At 58.6% G+C, this 17,802-nt stretch overlaps 2 protein-coding genes across 10 annotated transcripts; both read right to left on the minus strand.

The window, feature by feature from the left end:
* Positions 1 to 689: 689 nt before the first annotated feature.
* On the minus strand, positions 690 to 5,387 carry TGOLN2 (trans-golgi network protein 2). 5 transcript variants are annotated; one of them, XM_085509924.1, is made up of 5 exons: positions 5,268 to 5,387; positions 5,220 to 5,231; positions 3,562 to 4,910; positions 2,734 to 2,817; positions 690 to 2,596 (listed from the first exon to the last, which is right to left on the minus strand). In XM_085509924.1, exons 1-5 carry the CDS (start codon positions 5,347 to 5,349, stop codon positions 2,591 to 2,593), a joined length of 1,533 nt encoding a protein of 510 aa, XP_085366050.1. In that variant the 5' UTR covers positions 5,350 to 5,387; the 3' UTR covers positions 690 to 2,590. The 5 variants fall into 5 exon arrangements, with proteins under 5 accessions (XP_085366050.1, XP_085366049.1, XP_085366051.1 ...); XM_085509923.1 differs by having other exon boundaries at positions 3,562 to 3,968; positions 4,002 to 4,910; positions 5,220 to 5,387; XM_085509925.1 differs by having other exon boundaries at positions 3,562 to 4,862; positions 5,220 to 5,387.
* Positions 5,388 to 6,703: 1,316 nt separating this feature from the next.
* TCF7L1 (transcription factor 7 like 1) lies at positions 6,704 to 17,724 on the minus strand. Of its 5 annotated transcripts, none has more exons than XM_085509947.1 (12): positions 17,691 to 17,724; positions 17,020 to 17,080; positions 16,214 to 16,344; positions 10,114 to 10,197; positions 9,815 to 9,947; positions 9,315 to 9,417; positions 9,000 to 9,083; positions 8,475 to 8,618; positions 8,000 to 8,159; positions 7,777 to 7,884; positions 7,472 to 7,532; positions 6,704 to 7,386 (listed from the first exon to the last, which is right to left on the minus strand). In XM_085509947.1, the coding sequence occupies exons 3-12, from the start codon at positions 16,277 to 16,279 to the stop codon at positions 7,010 to 7,012; spliced, it is 1,320 nt and encodes a 439-aa protein (XP_085366073.1). In that variant the 5' UTR covers positions 16,280 to 16,344; positions 17,020 to 17,080; positions 17,691 to 17,724; the 3' UTR covers positions 6,704 to 7,009. The 5 variants fall into 5 exon arrangements, with proteins under 5 accessions (XP_085366073.1, XP_085366070.1, XP_085366069.1 ...); XM_085509944.1 differs by lacking the exon at positions 17,691 to 17,724 and adding an exon at positions 17,162 to 17,479; XM_085509943.1 differs by lacking the exon at positions 17,691 to 17,724 and having other exon boundaries at positions 17,020 to 17,479.
* Positions 17,725 to 17,802: the final 78 nt, after the last annotated feature.

Below are 17,802 nucleotides of genomic sequence, written 5' to 3' on the forward strand. Positions count from 1 at the left end.
CCTACAGCACATCCAGGTCGGGGTGAGGCTGGGCATGGGGCTTAGAGTTGTTGGAGGAGTCCAATACTTGCTTCTCTGGGAAGTGACCCTGAAGATGCACACAGCAATGCTTTCACCCCTAGTAGGAAGGCTCCAAAGAGCACTCCAGTCCAACACACAACCGAACTGTCTCCATTTTCCATCTCCTGCTTTCACCACTGCCTCCCCCAGGCTCTCAGTGACCCGGTCAAGGCGGAAGAAGTAAAGAAAAAACCACAAATAACCCTCCCCTGCCCCCAGTTTGTCCTCCAGAGAGAAACTGGGGGAAAGTTTCTTGCACCCAGGTGCACCCTGCTCTGCTGGCAGCACCCTGCCCTGCATTCCTTCTCTCCCAGTTCATCCTAATGCCACCGAGCACTGAATGCTGCTCGAGGAGCCTCCCTGTGGGTGAAGGGGGGAATGCAGATCCTCGCCAGCTGGCTCAGTCTGCTACTGACCAAAGGCCAGTTGGGTGAAAGGCAAAGCACACGGGGAACTCTATAAACAGTCTCCAAGCAAAAGGCCATCTCGTTTCATTCTGCCTGCAGGGTGCTTAGTCATGTGAGGGCTGAGCTGGCATCCATTAATAGAGGCTCTGCACAAAGCCTAGAGCACAAGCAATGATCAAAGAGATTGGGGGGGGGGGGGTTTAAAGCTAAAGGCCTTAAAACTGTATTTTTTAAGTCATTTATTGACTTTACCACACAGGAGAAAAAAAAATACAAAGAAATATAAAAATTCTGGTCCTTCAAAGCAAGTTGCGTTGCACTGCAGCAGGAAACAAACTGTGCGCTGCTTTGTGCCAGCAAGGCAGCAGGCCCAGGAGCAGCCCCACCTGGAGAGAAATCATGTACCCAACAGGTACCGTCCATTCAGAAATGTGCCATGGGCAAAAGGAAAAGGCTTCACACTCCTTGACCAGTTTGAAACACATTGCATAAAAAGAGAAAAGAAACACCAGGAGTCGATCCCACAGGTTTGAGGCAAGAGGAGATTTCTCCCGCTCTCCCTTTGTGCTGGAAAACCAGGACACAACTGTAGCCTTCATGGCCAGACAAGGGATCTTCCCTGCCCTCATCACCCTGCAGCCATGGGGAGGGTCACCCTTCATGCAGGGCTGGGGATAGGCAGCCCCTCCAGCCTCAAAGCAGGGACAGGACTCCTCTGTGCGGCTCTGGGTACACGTGTACCCATGTGAATAGCCCTCCATGTGTCACAGCCGTCATTTTCTGCCCAAATAGGATAAAAAACTAACTAAGAGGCTGGGCACTTTACACACATCCTTCAAAAGTGCCCTATCTTGAGTAAGTATCTTTGGAGCAGAACTACAAAAACAAGACCAGCGTAACAGCTACAGCTCAGGAATCAATACACTTTGCAGTCTTCAATACAACCAGTGCTAGTACATCCCAGGCCCTCATTTAAGTGCCCCACAGTGACGCTGAGAAAACAGCAACAAGCTGCTGGTGAGGTGTACATTCAATCACGTTAAACCCCATTAGCAGGCTGAGGACAGAGCAGCAGAAGAGCAGAGAGGTTTGGGAGCTGTGGGACAAACCCTCCCTCTCACAGGGCAGCTGCCTGGGAAACACCTTAGTGCAAGAGCTGCACTTTTCCTGTTGAAGAGCCTCAGTACTTGAGAAGAGGTTTGAATGACTGCAAATTTCATTCATCCCAAACACTATCACCCACTCTGCATCATCATGACAATGTTTTAACAACAGGGAAGAGTTACCTTTTTGAGGTTAAGTTTGCTCCATCACTGCAGCTGTATGGCACAGAACTTCGTAAGCCTGAATGGCTTGCTTTCGCAGCATCAAACTAATTGTCCTCATTAGTGCAAGCATCTCAGCTGTGAGGACCACAAGGGAACAGAGCCACGTGGAGCACAACTGCCATAGGGCAGGTAAGGAAGTCTAAACTACAGCCAGAGGATCGAGGGCAGCTCCAGCATTCCCAGAGGAGTGCATTAAGGTGAGAATTGTTATGTGAAGCAAACACAACCTTCATCGCAGAGGAAGAAAAGAAATCAAAGCAGAGTCCTTGGCAGATCATTTCCAAGCTAGTGCAATCACGCTCCAAACTTCAGCATCCAAATGCAATGGACAGAGAAAGAGATTGTTGGTGCCTCCAGCAGGACAGTGCTGGTTACAAAGGCAGCTCTACGACTCTGAAAGGAGAGAATCAGATGGCTCATTTCGCAGGTGGATTTTTCTCAAGAGATGTCGGTACAGTAGCTGGCAAATCCCATTTCGTTTAGACATGAAAGTTCTGTCAAGTGCCAGAGCTGGCTTCTCTTGGGCCACGGTCTAGAAACCAGATGCCCACGCAGAAACTGATTCATTTTCAGGCCGCTGGGAAAGGAGAAACACATTTTAAGGAAGTGAGAAGTCGAACATTACCAAGGTGCAGGTGCAAAAGTAAAAGCATTTCCCCTTCTTCCTGTTCTCTGAGATCCGAAGACGACAGCAAAGCTATGATTCAGTGCTACAGAGGGCAGCTGATGGTGTCCCACCATTCTGGTCCCGTTGTCGCCAAGCAGCATTCTTCCACTGAACACCTGAAGAGGAATCTAGATCTGGAAAGGGAAAAAAGAAAAGCTAAAACAATGTGAAAGCTCACAATGGCTTCCTATCACAGAAAATAACTACAGATGCATGTGAATCCAAAGTTTCAAGGGGAAAACACGACGGACTTCTCCAACCCCCTCCCTACCTTTTGATCCAGCCGCTGATAATCGCCGGATTTGGGCCGCCGACCGCCTTTCGAACGTTTCCCTTCCAGGGCAAAAGCGATGATCTTTGGAGAGAGAGAGGCAGGACAAGGTGAGCAGGACAGGAACGACCACATGCAGTTTTTCTGACTTCTAACAGAGGCACTTTCTAGTGGGCCAATGAGAAGCTTCACTTGCATCCTTCTAAAAGTACTTGAAATAAACATCATCATTTAAAAGCAGCTCAGATTGAAAACAGGAAATGATGAGGCTTTCCCAAACATGGCAAAACAGTTTTCCACAGAAAACAGTTAAGAAGTTGATCCCTCTCCTACCACAAAAACAGGTTTGCAGGAGGGACAAAAACAGCAGAAAAGATGGGCTTTATCACTTGGGCTGTATTCCCCCGTGCAGTGCTATTTAAAGGCGAGTCTTTCACAACCTGGTACAGAAAACTCATTGTCCATGAGAAACACAGAGCAGCTGCACAGATCTTTTCCTTTTCTCCTCGCTCAGTTCCATTTCTCACTGCTGAAAATAACCGCTGGAGCTGAGGGCATCCCATTTCCACGGAGATCCAAATGCTTTCCTGGTTACAACACTCCTCCCTGCTCATCTCAAAGCTGTTGAGATCAAGGCCTCAAATTAAACACTAAACAAACCCACCCAGCAAGCAGGAGGCTTCAGCAGGAAGCAAAAGGCAAAAATGAGAGCAGCAAAGGGGAAAGATGTTCAGCCGAGCATGTCCCCACCTGCAGCACTGCCCAACGACTGCGAAGGAAGCTTTTAAACCACAGGGGGGAACTTGGGCAAGGAGCAGAACCACTCACCTTCCGTTTGTTGTGATAGGCAACATACAGAACAGCAACAATGATCCCCGTGGTCACCAGATAGGCAAAGAAGTGGCTGTTCTCTGACTTCTTCCCTGGAGAAACAGGAATACTCTTCTCTCTCTCATTAAATGAGGCAGCACCATTACCATTCCTAAACCCGTTCTCTTCCTCAGGGAGTTCGTCACCATCTGGGGAGCCTTCTGTGTCATGAACAGATGAAACTGACTGCGAGGGCTGCCCATTATTTTCCACTGAGTCTTCCTGGTCGCCCTGATTGCTGTCCTGCATGTCGGTGCTGTCTTGTTGCTGGTTGTCGCTGCCTTGCTGGTCATTCTGACCATTGGCATCATTGCTCTGTTGGTCGGTCTGGCTGTTGGTGTTGCCATCATGCTGCGTGTTGCTGGGTTGCTGGTTGGTCTGGCTGTTGGTGTTATCAGGCTGCTTGTTGGTCTGGCTGTTGGTGTTATCATGTTGCTCATTAGTCTGGCTGTTGGTGTTGCCATTTTGCTGGGTGCTGCTGCCTTGCTGGTTGGTCTGGCTGTTGGTGTTGTCATGTTGCTCATTAGTCTGGCTGTTGGTGTTGCCATGTTGCTGGGTGGCGCTGCCTTGCTGGTTGGTCTGACTGTTGGTGTTATCAGGCTGCTGGTTGGTCTGGCTGTTGGTGTTGCCATGTTGCACATTGTTCTGGCTGCTGCTGGTGTTGTCATCATGCTGGTTGGTCTGGCCATTGCCCTTGTCAGTGTTCTCTTTCTGGCTGTTTTGGTTACCAGCACTGCCATTTTTCTGGACACTCTGGCCATTGGTGTTGCCATTTTGTGTGGTCTGACTGCCCTGCTGGTGGTTACTTTGGCTGTCGGTCTTGGTGCCCTGATTGCCACTATTGTGGCTGCTCTGCTCCTGATCATCACCATGCTGGGTATTGCTTTGGCTGTCAGTGTTTTGGGTGCTGGGTTGGACAGCAGTGTTGCTGCCAGACTGTGTGCCACCGCTGCCACTGCTCTGGCTGGTGCCTTGGCCTCCATTGCCATCATTGCCATTGTTCTGGCTGGTGCCTTGGCCCCCACTGCCACTGTTGCTGTTGCTCTGGCTGGTGCCGTGGCTCCCAGTGCCATCATTACCATTGCTCTGGCTGGTGTCTTTGCCCTGTTTGCTCTCTTCCGTCTCTTTATCATCTTTCTCCCCTGTCCCTCCGGGCTGCGTCTCAATCCCGTTTGTGTTTTGACCGGCACCACCAGCTCCTCCCCCGTTATTTGTCCCTCCGCTGTCTCCATCCTGTGCCCCGTTGGATCCTCCGCCGCCTGTTGAAGGGTCGGATGGCTGCGTGAGCTCCGCTCCCTGCTCCCCGCCTGCCACAAACACACGGAGCCCGCAGTTACCACCCGGTCCCGCAGTTCCGTTACCGGCTCCCGTTACCGCGCTGCCTCCCGCCCCGAGCGTCCCGCCGCCCCGTTAAGGTTCCGCCGAGCCCCGACTCCCCGCGGTCACTGACGCGGCGGTTCCTCGCCCCGCCGGGATCACTCACATCATCCACCCTCGGCCCGGCCGCGCTCACGGGATCCCGGCAGCTCCCGCGGACACAGAGCCCGTAAAACCCGGGGCCGTGGGACACGTGTCCGCTCCCGGCTCCCACCAGCTCCCCCCGCACCCCGCGCTACCTCCGGCTCCGGCCCCGTTACTGGTCCCGTCCCCGTTACTGGTCCCGTCCCCGTTACTGGTCCCGTCCCCGGTCCTGGCGGCGATGCCGAGGAGCAGCAGCAGCAGCAGCGGAACCACCCGCAGCGCCATGCCGGCCCGCTGCTCTCACCCGGATACAGCCTGCTTCCGCTTCCGCTTCCGCTCAAAACGTCACTTCCGGCACGCGGCTGAGGGCCGACAGAGGGGCGGGGCTTGTGCGAGTGGGCGTGGCCATGCAAAGCAGGGGGCGGGGCTCGGCGAGGGGGGGGCGCGCCGGCTGAGCCGAGTGGGGGCGATTTGGGGTCAGAACGGGGGGTTTGGGGTCGGACCGGGCGCTCTGGGCCTTGGCGCTGCCCTTCTCGTGGGACGTTTCCTCATCCCATCCCTGGGCACTGACTGCAGCCCACGATCCGCTGAGCGGGGCGGGATGAGATCGAATCCATCAGCAAATGGGAAATTAACGGCAATTAACGGGTACGAGGCGCGGCCTCACCCCGGTGCAACGCGACATCTGGCGGGACCCCCCCACTGGCCCCGGGCAGCTCCTAATTAGCTCCATCTCCGCAGGGAGCTCATTAGGCGTCTCAATTAGTGAACGGGCAGCACAGCCCCGGGGGTCTGTTGGACGGCGGCCATTAGGGATGGGATGGAGTGACCCAAAGGAAAACGGGGCCGGCGGAGCAGCGACGTGTCACCGCAGGGACACGGACGGCACGAGGCCGCTCCCTGGTGGCCGGGGACACACGGACACACGGACACACGGATGGACGGGACTCGGTGCGGCCGGGCAGGACGCGGCGCCTTCATATGAGCCGCCCCACGAGCAGCAGCTCCTCGTGCCTCCGTCCTCCCGAAGGGACCGTCCGGACCCAGCGCACCCGACAGATGTTCGTGCTCCGTATGGGAACACGCCGCGCCAAACAAAGAAAGATTCTCCCGCTGAAGTCCAACATCTGTTTGAAGCCGTCTGGCTCCGGCCCAGACTTTAATTCTTGTGACAGGTCTCTTCATGCCTTTAATTTCCCATGAAATCCCATTCAAGGCGCTGCTCGGCCGCATCCTGCTCCTGGTGTCGGCTGAGTGGCTCCGGCCCTTTGCAGGACAGCGGTTTTTGGCTTTTCTGACCCCCAAAAAAGGCAGCATTTCGGCTCTTGGAGCTGCAGCACAGAGCAGGGCTCCAGGCTGACATCGGCAGCGCTCAGCAATGCCGACCTTCCTGCACGGACCACGCTCACGCAGCAAAGTTGCAGCTGTAGTTTTATTTTCTTCTTTTTTTTTTTTTTGTTTTGTTTTCTTTTTGTGAAAAATAACAGGGATTCAATGAGAAACCCCCCCCCCATCCCCACCCCATGTCCCCCAGCCCAGCACCGAGCTGGGGACGGGGTCCAGCTGTAGTGGGCTGGCACTGGGGGCACTGGGGGCACTGGGGGCATCAGCACTGAATGTCCAGCCTGAGGAAAGGTCCTTTTTCTTTTTTTTTTTCTTTCTCTCTTTTATTCTTAAAAAATATTAAAAAACACAAAAAAACATTTCCCTCCCCCTCCCCCCCCCCTTTTTTTTTTCTTTTTTAATAAAAACAGTCTTTAGGTCGACTGCTGGTAAAGGGAAAGAGCCTCTTCCTCCAGAGTCTGCTTCCCAAAAGACAAAAAGAATAAAACACAAAAAAAAACAGTTCAGAAAAGGTCAAATATTGACCAATAAAGGTTTGGCTGCGTTGGGAGTCGTGATTGTGGCGGTGCAGGGCGGTGGGGGGCTCCTGCTCAGCCCACCCTCAGTCGGCCGGTTTGGTGACCAGCGCGAGCGGCTGCGTCTGCTGCGGGGCAGGAGGGGAGGGGAGCAGCAGCGAGGGGAAGGCGATGGGCCGGGGGAGCAGCGACGGGGGGGAGCCCAGGGAGGAGGAGGAGGAGGAGGAGGTTTTGCCGGAGAGGAAGGCGAGCTGAGCCCTGGCCTCCGGCTTGGTGGTGAGCGACAGCGGCTGCGCCTGCTCCGAGTGTGTGGCTGCGGGCGCAGCCGGGGAGGCCAGGGCGGCTGACGGCGTGGCAGGTGAATCCAACATGCTGCCGTGGGACGAGGCCGGGCTGTCGCAGGGTTTATCGGGGGGCAGGTGGTGTGGGGCGCACGGCTTCTTGCTCCTGGAGGGCAGAGCACCTGCGGGGTGCGGGGCAGGTGCTGAGTGTGGGGGCAGAGGGGGGAACGTGATGGCCACGGCCGCCCTTTCCCCCCGGGTACTCACTCTCTGCCTCGTGGCTCTGCTGCTGGGCCAGCTTCTCTCGCTTCCTCTTCTTTTTCTTGCCCTGTGAAATATTGCAAAGCACTGAGGTGTGAGGGCGGGATGCTCCACAGGATGGGCAAAGGCTGAGGGGGGGGGTGATACGACGCCACGGAGCAGCACATGGTGATACAGGGGCTCATGGTCACACTGGGGTCATGGTGACCCAGGGGGTGATGTGGGCTGGCACCGTGGTGTCCCCCCAGCTCAGCCCCACCACCCTCAGGCCTCCCAACCCCACTGAACTGGGGAATGTGGGTCACACTCACGTAGTTGTCGCGGGCCGACCACGTGGGGTAGAGCTGTGAGTGCAACTGCCGCTCCTTCCGTGCCAGCTCATAGTACTTGGCCTGCTCCTCCCGCGACAGCGAGTGCCACTGAAAGGGGAAAGGACACTGCGGACCCCAGGGACACACAGCAGGCGGTGCCTGCAGGTCCCCAGCACAGCCATGTTGGTGTGCAGGCAGCTGAAGGCACGAGGGAGACACGTACCCGTCGGCCCAGGATCTGGTTGATGGCCGCACTCTCCTTCAGTGTGCACTCGGCCACCACCTTGGCCCTCATCTCCTTCATGTACAACATGAAGGCATTGAGAGGCTTCTTGATGTGGGGCTTCTTCTCCTCCTCCTTCTTTACTGTGATGGGGGATTTCCTGCAGGGGGCAACATGCAGGCTCAGCTCCATATCCCCCTTCCTATTCCTGTCCCTGTTGCCATCCTCATTCTCATCCCCATCCCCATTCCTGTCCCCATTCCTGTTGCCATCGCCATCCCCACCCCATCCTATCTCCATCCCCACCCCCATGCCAACCCCAATCCCAATCAGAATTCCATCCAATCCCAATCCCCACCCCCATCCCCATCTCCATGCCATCCTCATCCCCATCCCATCCCCATTCCCATCCCCATGCCATTCTGTCCCCATCCTGTCCCTATCCCCGGCACCACCCCCCCATGTCCCTACTCACGAGCTGCTGCCAGGGCTGGCGCTGGGCTGGGCAGGCTCCTGCTTCACAATGGGTGAGACGATGGTGGGGTGTGGGATGCCTGAGGGGTGCAGACCGTGGGTGGGCGGCGGGACCATGTGTGGGGAGAAGCGGCTGGACATCAGGCTGCAGTGGAGGGAGTGGGGTTGTCAGCCCCCCCACAGGCATCAATGACCCCAAATGTCCCCCCAAATCCTACTGAGGATCTCTTGGGATTAGAGACTCTTCCCCGAACTGCTGGGGACTGGTCTGTGGCTGAACTTGGCACCATAGAGCCAAGGGACATCACTCTTCACCCACAGAGTCACCATGGGGCTGTTTTTGGCCAGCGTGGGCCAGTGCAGTCACCCACACGGAGCTCAGGGTGCCCAAGGAGGTCCCTTGTCCCTGCTCAGAGCCACCCGGCCATGGGGACACAAGGACATAGGGACTTACGAGGACATGGGGACCTACGAAGATATGGGGACCCACCTGGCCACGGGGACCCACCAGGGCGCAGGGACCCACCTGGACATGGAGGCGTTCATGGCGAGGGCGGGGTAGGGGTGCCGAAAGCCGCCAGGGGGGATGGAGTACATGGGCTGTCCTTGCCTGCAAATGCACGAGCTGCAGCAGACACAGGGACAAGCCCCCTCCCCACAACACCGGGACTCTTGGCTCAGTCCCCAGCCGATCCCAATGGGGACAACATCCCACATTTCCACCAGAGCACAGTCCCTCCCTTCCCCACCCCATCGCACCCAGCTCGCTGGGAACCAAGGGTGCATGGGGTGCATGGGCCGGGGACGCAGTGGGGCCGGGGCAGGAGGAGCCCATCCTTACTGCGGCACAAGCCAGCCCAGCGGGTGAGGGATCTGACCCACAGCTCCTGGCGACAGCGGGTAGTAGGGGGGCAGCTCGGGAGGGTGCGGCGGGCGCGGGATCCCTGTGGGGGGAGCAGCATTAAACCCACCTCACTGTGAGCATCCACCTCCCTACAAGCATCCACCCCCCTATCAACATTCACCTCTACATAAGCGCTCATTTTCCTATAAGCACTCACCTCCCTGCATTTCCCCCATTTCCCTATGAACATTCACATCCTTACAGGCACCCATCTCCCTACAAGCACCAATCTTCCTAAATGCACTCAACCCCCTATAAGCACCCCTCTCTCCACGAGCGACCCTCTCCTTACATGCACCCATCTCCCTACAAACACCCATCTCCCTATAAATACCCCTCTCCTTTATAAGATCCCCTCTCCCTCTGAGCATTCATCTCCCTATAAGCACTCCCTTTAAACATCCCTCTCTCCATGCAACCCCTCTCCCCCCACTCACCCGTTTTGGGGTCAATGTCAGGTGAGAGATGCGCAGGCGGCGAGCCAGGAGAGAAGTGGTCATTGCTGTAGGTGATGAGCGGCGTCAACGGGTGCATGTGGGGCGCATGCTGCACCACCGGGACCTTGTTGGACTGTAGGGGATGGGAGGAAAGATACAGTGATCCACCCCAAAACACAGCCCCCCAAGGACACCTCCCCAAAACACAGCCCCTCGAACGCCACCCCCAGCTGAAGCTCTGTTTGCTTCTGTGGGGTTTGAGGCCACAACTCAGTGGGGTTTGGGGCCGCAGTCCTTACCAGGTGTGCGGGTGACGGTGAGCGGCTGTCCTTTAGTGTGGCCCCAGCCGGCACATCCAGCAGCGGCCACTTCATCTGCAGGTACTGCCAGAGCAAAGAGCTGTCAGCACAGCACCCCACACCCCACTGCACCCCACAACACCCCCAACACCCACTGCAGGCTCAGCCCATGGGGCTGATAGCACATTGGGGTGCCTCTTCTCAGCCCCATCAGCCACCACAGCCCCATAAAAGCAGATTTGGGGGATGCAGCAGTGCCCATTGGGATGGGATCCTCAGCCACACTGTCACAGAATGTGAGAAACCCCCCCCCCAAACTCAGCAAGGGCCGGGGGAGAGGCACGTATGGCACTTCTTGAGTTTTTTTTGGTGCCCCACCAGATCTGTGCGCTCCAGGCACAGGGAAAACATAAAGGTGCATTGTGTGGTGCTGGGGAATGCAGCCGGGATGGGATGGAGCAGCTGTGCCAGGAATTTCCCCACCAGGAACCGTCCTGAGCCTGGGCAGCTGGATGGGATGGGGAGGGAAGGGAAGGGAAATGGAGGGGAACGGGAAGGGGAGGGAAAGGGGAAAGGGAAGGGGAAGGGGAGAAGGGAAGCCCAGCTCGGCTCTAGGAGCATTAACTCTCCCACGACTGGAAGGAAGCAGCCCCGCCTGCATCCCCATCCCCCACATCCAGCACCTCTGCTCCATCCCCAGCATCCCCACTGTTCCCAGTTCCTTTCTCCATCTCCAGTATCCCCTGGTGCTCACAGGAGCTCCTCATCCTCTGAACACTGCTGACATCCCCAGCACTCCGCTTGGGCCTCCGGTATTTCCCCTTCGGGCCAGGACTCCCCATGTCCCGTACCCCCCATTCCCAGTACCTTCCCTCCACCTTCAGTATCCCCCATCCCTTCCCAGTATCTCCCATCCATCTCCAGTCACCCCATCTCCATTGTACTCCTCCATTCCCAGGTGGAGGTGACAAATGAGGGGTCCCTATGCCCACGTCAAAGTAACACAGGGGGTGTCCCCATGTCAGTGTCAGGGTGACACACCAGGTGTCCCCATGTCCCTCTTGGGGTGACATGAGGTATCCCCGTGTCCCCACATCCACACTGGGGTGACACACCGTGTGTCTCCATGTCCACGTCCAGGTGACACAGGAGGTTCCCCTGTGCCCACGCTGAGTTGACACGGGAGCTGCCCCCACGTCCACGTAGGGGTGACCATTCAGTGCCTGCTGCGGCCCCTCACCCCCCGCCACCCCCCGCCCATCACAAAGGCGCTTTCTGCTCTATTCTGTAAGCGGAGAAGCCGCTGGGGGACGGCGGCCGGGCAGAGCTGTGTATAAAAGGCTGCTTCTCATTTGGAAGCAGCTTCAGGAGGCCGGGGAGGGGAGAGGAAGGGGGACCCTTTCAAAATATACAAAGAGGGGGGAGCTGGCGAACGGTTCAGTGCTAATGTGGAAAAATGAAGCCCCCCCCAGCCTCCCCCCAGCTCCCCCCTCCCAGCCCCGGACACAGCTCCCACTGTACGGCCACGCGTGGGGCTGCGAGCAGCAGATTGGAGCTATTAAAAAAGAAAAAAAAAAAAAAAAGAGGAAAATAGTTGAAAATCGGTCACATTCCAGAGAGATTAGAGCAAGTTCTGGTTCCTCGTTACCAGCTCCCCCCCCACCTCCCCAATTAAAACCAGGGGGGTTAACCCCTTCCCTGCCGGACTGCAGTGCCACTGTGAGCCCTCCCATCTGCCTGTGTCTGTGTGTCTGTCTGTGTGTCTGTCTGTCCCCCCCCCTCAGCAATGGGAGTTGGGGAGGGCTGTGCCGTGTGGCTGCGGTGAGCTCGGGGAGGAGGCGTGAACGCTGCGGGATCCCCTAATGCCCAATTAGGGGCTTTAATGAGCGGATTTCCTCCCCTCTTCTGCACGGGGTTGAGATGTTTTCCTTGGGAAAGGGGGGAGTGGGGGAAAAGCCCCACTGTGTGGTGGCACCGAAGGGGGGGGGGGCACATCCCACTGCCACAAATCACACTGCCACTCATCCCACTGCCACAAATCGCACTGCCACTCATCCCACTGCCACTCATCCCAGACAGCCTGTCCATGGATTCCACATCCCAGCACTGTGTATCCCGGTGCCACCCACCCCAGCACCGCGTTCCCCAGGAGGAGCTGCTCCCAGCTTCCCCTGAGATCACATCTCTGTGTGCTGCTGGAGCCAAACTTGGTTGGATTTATCCCAGATGCTACCCTGGGAATAGGGAATATCGGCACATCGCGGTGCTGTGGAGCTATGGAGCCCTGGCACTCCAACATCCCACGTCCCAGTGTCCCAACGTTACACATCCCACATCTGGATGTCCTGGCATCACACATCTCACATCCCATTGTCCCAGCATTGCACAACCCAACATCTCACATCCCAATGTCCTGAAGTCTCACATCCTACATGCCAGTGTCCTGGAATCCCACATCTCGTTTGAGCACCGTGCACCCCACGTCCCAAAGCTGCAAGGCCCTGCAGCACCAGACCCAGCTCACCCACCACAGCCTCTCCTTTAGGGTGAGAAGGGCTCATTTTGAGACCAAGGCTCTGTGCTGCATTACCCACCCCACAGGATGCAGCCCACACCACTGCCCCCACGCCATCCCCCTCTCAATGCCAGCACTGCCATCCAAGCAGCCCCTGATGCCTCCAATTTGGCTCCTTTTCCCCAAAACACATCCCGATGCAGCGCAGCAGGAGCTGCACGTTGGGTTGCATTGAGTGTTTCGCAGAACCCCAAAAATCTTTGCAAGGTGGGATGCTCTGACCCTGCAGCACTCCCAGTCCCCAGCACTGGGAACAGCTGGGGTAAATCCAACCCAGTTTGGCACATAGGAAATGCAATTTCTGAGGGCTGTGGGTTTTCCAGGGGACGCCTTGTCTTCAGTACAGATTCCGTGGCACTGGGGGGGGGGGGGAGGAGGAGGAGGAAGGCAGCAGAGGAAGCGCAGGGAGCCGGGAGGAAGCAGAACACTGCAGCGGGATCCGGAGCATCATTAGGACGTCATGGGGCAACACAATGCCTGAGCACCCCACGGCCTCAGCCCCACACACATCCTGGACCCCTAAACACCCCTTTTTCTCCTCTCCCCCACCAGATAACCTCAGTGGCAGCAATTCCCCGCCACCCCGGGGCTTTGTCTGTGCCCCGTGAATGGCTCCATTCATTCACCCCGCACTCACGCGGCCACAGCTCTGTACGGTGCTCAGGCTCCGGAATCCCAAAGTGTGGGACCGAAAGGCACGGGGACACTGGGAGCAACAAGGCTGAATCTCAGCCCACCCCGCAGCCCTGGGTTTGGGGATGGAACCTCCGAGAACAGAGTCTCTACATCCTCTGCTCTGGGATGGCAGCTGGGAGCACGGCATCACCTGAACCCACAGTCCCCACCTGTGGGCCCACATCAACATTCCTGAGGTTTGGGAATCCCAGGGTTCACGATTCCCAGCGTGTGGGATCCCCAGGGTGTGTGACTGATGGGATCGCTGGGGCTCAGGCTGCCCAGCGGGTGGGATTTGCTGGATTCTGGACTCTCAGGGATCAGGTTTCCCCAGGGCTGGGGTTCCTGGGCTCAGCGTTCCCAGCACGAAGGACCGTCAGGGTGTGGGATTCCTGGGAGCCAGCATTCCCAGTGCTCATGGCTCCCAGCGCCTGGGAATCCTGGGGCTCAGCCTTCCCAGGATCCAGGACCCCTGGGAAGGCTGAACTTCCTACAGGTGAGGATTTGGGATGCCCTGGGGCTGAGGATTCCCTTGCTCTGGATTTCCAGGTTTGGGATTCCCTGGGGCTCAGGACTCCTGCTGCCCCACACACCCAGGATCCAGGACTCCCGTGGCACACACACACATCCCTGCAACAAACACCCCCAACCGTTGCACACTGTGCCCATCCCCTTCCTCCCTCCTCCTCCCCCTGCTCCGGGGCTGAGCACCTCCCTCCCTCTGCCCCGTACCCCTCCATCTCCCCGCAGCCGGGATGCGCCGGGCGCTGCTCCCCGCTCCTTCCCTCGCTACCGCCCGCGACTTCAAGGAAGGGACGTTAATGAAAAGCAGCTGCTCGGAATTCCAGAAAGATGATGAATGCGCGTTAAGTCCCCCAACAAAACCAGGTCTTATGAGAGTCGCCCGGAGCACTTACTTCATTGCTTTAATTTGGGAATCGTGTTGGAAAAGGGAGGGAGGGGGCGGAGGAGTTTAGTGGAAACCTCCTGTAGGTCTCATTTAAGCAAAAAAAAAAAAAAAAAAGAAGAAAAAAAAAAAAGCGGGGTAATTAGCCGAAGAGCATAATTAAGGAGCAGACATAAAGGGCCCATTGTGTGCCAAGGGCTGAGCGCGAGGTGCTGCTCACAGGGAAACCGAGGCACAGCACAGCAGCACCCAACGCTCAGCTCAGCGCCTGCAGCCGGGCTGGGGGAGAAGGACCCGACTCCTTTGGTGCCCAGCGCCCGACCAGGCCGAAGTGGCAGCGACCCGGAGCGGCACAAACCCCAACACAGCGCCGGATCCCGCCGTGCAGCCCCGTGCCAAGAGCTGGGGTTGGATCATTGTTCTTGGCAACGCGGCCGAGGGCAGATATTTGCTTTTGCAGACAGATCTGCCTCTGTGGGGCAGCCTGTGAGCAGGAGCATCCCGGGAACAGCTCCCAAAAGAGCCGAAATCAGCCCCAACCCTGAGCTGCTTCCCAAAGCCCCAAAGGGTCACCACTCAGCTCCGAGAAATGGATGGAGCGATGGGATGGGGTCAAGGCTTGGGGTCGTCCCATTCCCAGCCCCATCGTGGGGAAAAAGGGGCTAAAAGGCTCCAAAAAGCCGAATTCCTCCTCTATCTGTGGGTCACCCAGCAGTGGGAGGGGGCGGGTGATTTGGGAGCAGGGCAAAGGAATGTGTCCATCACCGGCAGCACCACTGATGTGCCCAACTCGGGAGTGTGATGGCATCACCCCTCTGCACGCTTCAGAGTGAAGAGATGTGGGTCTGCCCCACACGGCGCTGCCTGGCCCCTATCCCAAACCCCAAACCCCTCTTCTTTCCCTGCAGTGCTTCATTCAGCATCACCCCATCTGTTGCTTTTGGGGAGAAAAATGAAGAGAAAAGGCAAAAAGAGCCACTTCGTGGAGCCCCCCAGGAACAAAACCCAAACCCTGGGGTCCCTTTGCTGACACTCCCCCAAACTTTGGGGCCGCAAGGTTCTGCTTGAGGCCATTTTCCAGCCCAGCCTCAAAGGAATCACAAAACAAAGCACCAGAAAAGAGAAATGATGACTGGAAAACGGGATCCATTCACAGGGACATGAAACCCCGACGTGAGCACTGCGACGTACATGCGCTCTGCGTTTCCCATACAGCACCCTATGGGGTTTCCATCCCGTGTCACCCACGGTGGGTGCGGGGTTGGGAGCAGCACGGGATGCCGGAGGGGGCCGGGCTGTTCTCCCCCTCCAGTGCTCGCTCAATTTGCTTAATCAGTTTTCTAAACGCCAAAGCAGGGCCAGACAATGTCAGCCCATTAAGGGCTTTAGGAAGTTGCAGGGAGCGCTTTTCAATGAGAAAGGCGGCGCAGCCCGGGGTCAGGATTCGGGGCTGCTCATGGCAGCGGGGGGGCCCGACCCAACCAAAGGACCCAACCTCAAACAGGAATTCCCAAACCCAGCCAAAAGAGCTCAAACTCGAGCAAAGACCCCAAAGGGTCCATCAAAGGACCCACAGACTCAATCAATAGACCCGAACTGAATCAAGACCCCACGAACTCAACCAAATGACCCAAACTCAACCAAAGTCCCCACAAACTCATTCAAAGACTCCACAAACTCAACCAAATGTTCTGAAGCTCAACCAAGGGCCCTAAGCTCAACCAAGAGACCCCAAACTCAACCCCACATCTCAAAGCACAGCCCAAGAACCCAAACACAACCAAAGAAACTAAACTCAATGCAAAGTCCCCAAACTTGCCCATATCGCCCCAAATTCAGCACAAGAGCAGCGTCTGGAAGGAGTCAAGCGACCACAAAGGTAACAAACCCCAAATTCCTCCCGTTTTTGCTGCATACGCAGCCCCACGGGCGCTGACACTCACGGTGCGGGGGCCTCCAGGTGACAGAGCTCCATTGGAGAGGTACGGGGTGCCCAGCTCGGGGAGCATCAGCAGGGGGTAACCGTGGTAGGGGGGGCCCTTAAAAAAGCCCCCATCCTGCTGCCGTCTGACCACTGCAGAGAAAAGGAGAGCGTCAGGAAACGGGGAGAGGGACTGGGGGTGGGTCTACGTGCAGCACCACGGGGCCATGGGTGACACCGAGGGGCTCAGCTCCTAACGGGGGGGTCCCCGTCTAGTCTACCCGGTCCCAGTCCTATGGGGGGGCAGTTCTACAAGCAGGGGCTCCAAGTTTGGGACAGTTCCAGTCCCTATAGGGGGGGGGGGTCCCACTCCCAAATGTGGGGGTCGCAGTTCCCCAGGTGGGGGCTCAGTGTCGTTCTGGGGTGCGCTCCAGCCCTATAGAGGGGCTCCCACTTTTATGGGGCGGTGCATTGGCTGCCCCCGTCCCACGCGGGGCAGCGCCGCTATGGCGGATCCCACTCCCACGGGGGATCGCAGCCCCCCAGGCCTAACGGCGGCCCCAGCCCCACGCGGGTATCGCGCACCCACGGGGGTCCCGCTCCCACGGACGGGGCTGGGGGGGGGGGTCCCGCCGCCGCTTCCCGCGGTGCAGGGGGGGGCGGGGCCGGTGGCTCCGCTCGGTTTTGGGATGGGGGGGTGGGGGTGAACCCCGGTCCGGGGGGGTCCCGTCCGTGGAGGGAGGCGGTGATTGGGGGGGGGGGTCCGTGCCCGGGGGAACAAAGGAGCTGCGGGGCGAGGAGCGGAGTTTGAGGGGGGGGGGTCGGTACCTTCAGCGAGCGCGTCCCGCGGCTTCTGGAAACTTTCCCGGGGCTGCGGGGGCCGCTCCGCCTGCGGGGCAGCGGGGGGGGCGCCGTGAGGGCCGCGGGGGGGGCCGGGGCCGCCGTCCCGCCCGCCGGGGCCCGGCCTCACCTCGGCGTCGGGGCCGCCCGGGGCGGCGGCGCGGCCCTCGGTCTCGCTGACCAGCGAGGACTTGAGCTCGTCCAGGTCCCCGTGGGCCGAGCCGCGCCCCGCGCCCTTGTCCTGCTCCTCGCCCTCGTCCTGGAAGGCGATCAGCTCGTCCGGAGCCCCCAGGTCGTCCCCCGCCGCCGGCTCCAGCTGCGGCATCGCGGCCCCCCCCCCCACCCCGGCCCCGAGCTCCGGCCCCGAGCTCCGGCCCCGCACCGCCGCCAACGCCGCCCGGAGGGTCGGGAATGCGCGGGGCGGCGGAGGGGGGCGGGCTGCAAGGCGACACCGCGGGCCGGGCCGGCGGGGCAGGGCAGGGCAGGGCAGGGCAGGGCCCGGGGCCGCCCCGAGCGCCGCTGCTCCGCGCACAGCGGGGCCGAACCTCCGCGATCCCGGCCGTGGGTCCCGCCGCTCCCCCGGGTCGCACCGCCCCGCACGGGCTGCCCCGTCCCGCCCGGGCCCTCCCCTAACGCTCGGGCTGCCCCGTCCCGCTCACCTGGGTCCCACAGCCCGTCTATGGTCCCTCATCCCTCGTGGGATCGTCCCGCCCGGGGTGTCCCCGACCTTCCCGAGGCGCCGCACCCCATCGGGACCCTCAGTTTTATCTG

This window comes from Coturnix japonica, chromosome 10 (assembly GCF_054131305.1).
Source record: "Coturnix japonica strain WE chromosome 10, WE-NBRP24, whole genome shotgun sequence".
Lineage (NCBI taxonomy): Eukaryota > Metazoa > Chordata > Aves > Galliformes > Phasianidae > Coturnix > Coturnix japonica.